The sequence below is a fragment of the Lolium rigidum genome, chromosome 3 (assembly GCF_022539505.1).
Source record: "Lolium rigidum isolate FL_2022 chromosome 3, APGP_CSIRO_Lrig_0.1, whole genome shotgun sequence".
Classification (NCBI taxonomy): Eukaryota; Viridiplantae; Streptophyta; class Magnoliopsida; order Poales; family Poaceae; genus Lolium; species Lolium rigidum.
In genome coordinates this window covers 343,133,267-343,137,772 of record NC_061510.1, presented here as the reverse complement: position 1 = coordinate 343,137,772, position 4,506 = coordinate 343,133,267, and the positions used below count along the sequence as shown (strand labels likewise).

General features: G+C 51.8%; 1 protein-coding gene across 2 annotated transcripts; it reads right to left on the bottom strand.

Moving 5' to 3' along the window:
* Positions 1-1,429: 1,429 nt before the first annotated feature.
* Positions 1,430-2,173, bottom strand: LOC124700175 (SKP1-like protein 1). Of its 2 annotated transcripts, none has more exons than XM_047232341.1 (2): positions 1,602-2,173; positions 1,430-1,563 (listed from the first exon to the last, which is right to left on the bottom strand). In XM_047232341.1, exon 1 carries the CDS (start codon positions 2,079-2,081, stop codon positions 1,602-1,604), a length of 480 nt encoding a protein of 159 aa, XP_047088297.1. In that variant the 5' UTR covers positions 2,082-2,173; the 3' UTR covers positions 1,430-1,563. The 2 variants fall into 2 exon arrangements, with proteins under 2 accessions (XP_047088297.1, XP_047088298.1); XM_047232342.1 differs by having other exon boundaries at positions 1,430-1,557.
* Between the last annotated feature and the right edge of the window lie 2,333 nt (positions 2,174-4,506).

Here is a 4,506-nt window from a genome sequence, read left to right as displayed (position 1 = left end):
CCTGGAGCTATTGAAGTCCTTGACCATTTGTTAACTGTTTAGCGCATGACGAAGATCTGTTTGTGAAGTACCTACAGAGCACTCGATTGTTGACTGTGTATACTCCATATTGCTTAGTGGTTAAAAGTTACCAATCTTTTGGATAAATGTGAATTGTAACAAACAATATGACATACAAACAATATATAGCCTCCACATCATATAGAAGATGTGTTTCGGAGAAAGTGTGCAAGGGAGTAAGGCAACATTGAAAGGTTAAGGATTACGGAACAATAGACACTCATATGTTCACATCCGGAAGAACATTCCTCAGACTTCTTGGTGGAGCGCTTGATGTCAGTGTCCGCGACGCGGAGGACAAACTTCCCGCTTCTGGAGCGCGCGATGATGTGGTTGTATAACCTGGTGCGCAGTTAGCCGTCAGGGCTCCTCGCCTCCTCGTCAGTGCGGGACATCCAGCCCTCGCATCGAAATGGGGTGCCCCACTGCATGCGGTAGATAGTGTTCTTCTCGATGGCGGGTTTAACGTTCCACTCGTCGCGGAGGCGGGGGTTGAAGTGGAGGATCCTGGGCGGGTCCTCGCCGTCGACGGTCTTGAATCTCCTGCAGCTCCATCATGAACTGCGAGATCATGACCGGCTCGTCTCCCTCCTTGACCAGTATGATCTTAAGGTCCCGCTCGGGGTGCGCAGCGCGCGGCGTGGCGCTCCATGGCCCGGCCACTGGCCCGGAACTCGGCACTGGTGAGCACGATCGAGTGCAGAGACCTGCTCCCCCTCCTCCTTCTCCTCGACGTCCGTCGCGTCGAGCGAAGACACCAGGATTCGTGAGGACGGCAGAAACGCGGGCCCCGGCGGCGACCTTACGGAGGGAGCTGCCGGAGCGGGAAGGGTCGAGGCGGCCGAGGTGAACCATAGACTCGGGAGAAAGCAGAGAGAAGAAAGAGAGAAGGGTTGGGTTGCAGCCAGGCGGGTCCGACGAAAAGACCTACCAGTGAGCCGGTGCTCAGCGCCTCTGTTATATGCTGGCCCACACGGCGATCGGAGCACCATCAAATCGCTGAGAAGCCAGGGATGACAACAGTGTTAACTTATTTAGATAATTGGCAGGAATTTCTCCTAGCTAGCACGAATTTTCTCTCCCCGTCCGCTCTTGATTCTGGTGAGCTTGTTTCCATCAATCAAATATATAAATGCTTCAGTCGTGGAGAAAACGGAGGCCGTAGCATAGCAAACATTAAATTCAAAGGTCATATGTACATGCAATTTCACATACCAAACCTCAGGGAGCAAAATATCTTCTAAAATCTGTGGTTTGCACCATGCTGATCAAGTTCATACGTGTATGCAATTTCTTAAATGATATTAAGGTGTGCCATTCTAAAAGAATCAAGAATAGGCAACATAAAATTAGAACAAACCAAAACGAATGAAGAAGTGCTGACAGAATGATTACACTATCAACCACCAACGATCAAAATTGATGTCACTTTACAACTCTTTCGATCCGACTAACTAGTGAATTAGATATGTAAATTTACAGCTTCACCGGGGCGATGTGGATAGCGTTGAAACGACGAGCAAACGCGGCAGGGTGCAGATTTACTCGAAGGCCCACTGGTTCTCCCTGCGGATCTCCTCCTCCTCCTCGGCGGTGAAGTCGTTCTTGATGTTGAACGTCTTGCGGATCTCCTCGGGTGTCTTGCCCTTGATCATGTCGGCGACGGTCTGGCAGGTGAGGTCGAGCAGGCCCTTGATGTTGAGGTAGTTGGCGGCGAGGATGAGGTCGAAGAGCGTGGCCTGGTCGACCTTGACGAACTCGGCGTCCCAGTTCTTGAGGTCCTCGGCGGGGGCGCCGTCCGCCGCCGCGGCGCCGTTGGCCGCCTGGACGTGCTTGCTGCAGTACTCGATGACCTTGGAGAGGATCTTGGCGTTGACGTTGGGGAGCGGGATCCCGTTGTCGGCGCAGTCGTCCTCGATCATGTGGCGGATCGTCTGCGACTCCATCGCCACCGCCTCGTCCACCTCGAACTGCTCGCCGTCCGAGGACTTGAGCGTGATCTTCTTGTCCTCGGCCGCCATGGGTGGTGGGTTGAGGTTGGGGATCGGCGGCGGATTTGGGGGCGATTTGGGAGCAGAGTAAACCCTTGCGAGTTGCGAGGCGGCTGCGGACGAGAGACTAGTGATTTTCTGAAGGCAGAAGACCCGGGTCCCCGAAGGCTTAAGTAGAAGGATTTTTCCCTCAGTAATCGGCTGCGGATATTTTGTTTTGTTTCCGATCGGGACTCTAGCGTCGTAGGATCGGTTCTATCTGAACTCTGAAGCGTACAATGTCAAACTAAAAGCAGGAACCCCATCCGGATACGATTTCTTGTTTCCAAAATCCAAATTAGTCGCGAATACATCACGCCAGATCTAATTTCCAATTACCTAGAGTCCTTGTTATTATTTGCTTCAGTTTGGACTCTTAAGGAAACTAATTCCAGGATTTCTTTTGGAAACTAACATTTTTGGACTATGCTTCTTTGAAAAGTAAATCTTGCTTTCAATATGTTACGGTTTTTTTTTTTTTTGAAATATCTAAAACTATTCCATGAGTTCAAAATAATACAAAGCTTCCTCAACATAACAAAAATTACATCGAGGTCCTTGGACCACTAAAAAATAGTGTTGGCGCTAGAGCGAGCCACCGACGTGCCTCTATCGTCGCTTCCTTACCGGAGCCACCCTGACGTTGCCTTCACACCCCTCTCCGGCTTGACCTTGCCGGCGCCTAGGAGTGGTGGCTGGGTGCTGCGCGCCACCGACTGTGCGGGGACCATGGATGCAGGGCGGCGGCCTTAGGCTCGTGGCGGGGCGTCCTCGACTTGGCGGCGGGTGCCGGTGCCGGTGTTGCGGTCTACGCTCTTCGGCCGTGTGGACGGCGAAGGGGCGGTGGGCGTAGGCCTGGTACAGAGGTCGCCCCATCGGGCCTCCGGCATTAGATCTGGACGGTTGCTGATCCTCCTTACGGTGCTCCTCCCACCTCCCTGGCCCAAACTCCCTCTGGTGGTTTGGTGGGGTTGGTCAGCGTTGGCCTCTGGACCAGGGGAAACCCTTCGCTGACGGTGGCGGCCACGAGGTCGACGACGCTGACGACGGTGTCGTGCTCCTTCTTGAAGGCGACATCGAGGTTGTATCCCCTACCTCCCTCCTCGCTCTTCCTATCTCGGGTGAAAGCCCAAAACTTCGGTTTGGACGGTGGCAGCGCTTTGGTGTCATTCCCTCGATGGAGGCGCCGTTTGGAGATAGCAGGTATCGGTGGACAAGCTCGGCGATGGTTGTTAGGCGGTGTCTGTGCCTGCTCCTGGCAGCCTGGTCTGGTGTGTTTGGTGTGGGCTGCGGGTGGCGGTGATGTTTGTGGGTGGCGGCGTGGCGAGGCGAGTGCTTGGAGTCCTTCTCCCCGGCAGTGACTTCCGATATCAATGTGTGCTAAGGGAGAGCGGTCTACCTCCGACAGGTCCGGCGCCCTTCGATTCGGGGCGAGAAAGCAAGGACCTTTCTGCAGAGGTAGAAACAGATGGTGCTTGGGTTTTTGCCTGGCCTCTAGAGGTTGACTAGGGCACGAGTTCTCAATGGCGGTACTCTTCACCAGCTTCGGTGCCTCTTCAGACGGATCGCAAGGGTGGACAACAGACACGAACCTTAAGATGTGTTTCATTTCTTTTCTTGTATGCTTGTTGTTTTTTCGCTCCTGTTAGCTCTTTTTACATCACCCTTTAACAACTTGCATGCAACGGCCTTATTAATTTAAGGTACGCCTACGGCCTTCTGTTTAAAAAAGTGATATGAATCTTCTAAAACCAAACCTCTAACATGCGTAGACTCGACAGATCCACCACTCCATGGAAGCATTGACCAGATGAATCTCCGCCCTCCTCAACGCCACCGGCGAAATGCCGCCGACGAGGTGGACAAAAATACAAGTATACCTTATTCTTGTCCCGCACAACGCCACCATAGCCACCATAATGATGATGTCGGTTGACCAAACGCTAACTTTAGGGACCTTTCTACAGCGTCGAGCACAGGTCTAAGGTCCCCACCCCCTCCCGCCGCTGGAGCGTCTAGTAGAGGAGGCGGAGACCCATCGATTCCCGGTCGTAGACGACGAGGACGAGATAGATGAGGACGGCTGCTGGGGTTTCCACCCTATCCGCATCCTCTCTTTCTTTCATGGGAGGAAAATAATATTATGACTTCTTCTGTGCAATAAAAAGTGGCTTACATCTGAAAAAATATGTGTACCTATGAATTTGTTTAGATACGAAGCATGTATGCCAATAATAGGAACATGATGTGTTAAAATTCAATGCATGTTACTTGTAAATTGTAATATTGAAGCACTTACTGAGTAGTATGTAAGACAACAGAACCACAGCTTGAAAATCATTGAAGCATGAACACAGGGGTAATGAAGCATTTGAAAGCATCAAAAATCGTTTTTCCGTCGTTTATAAGAGAACTT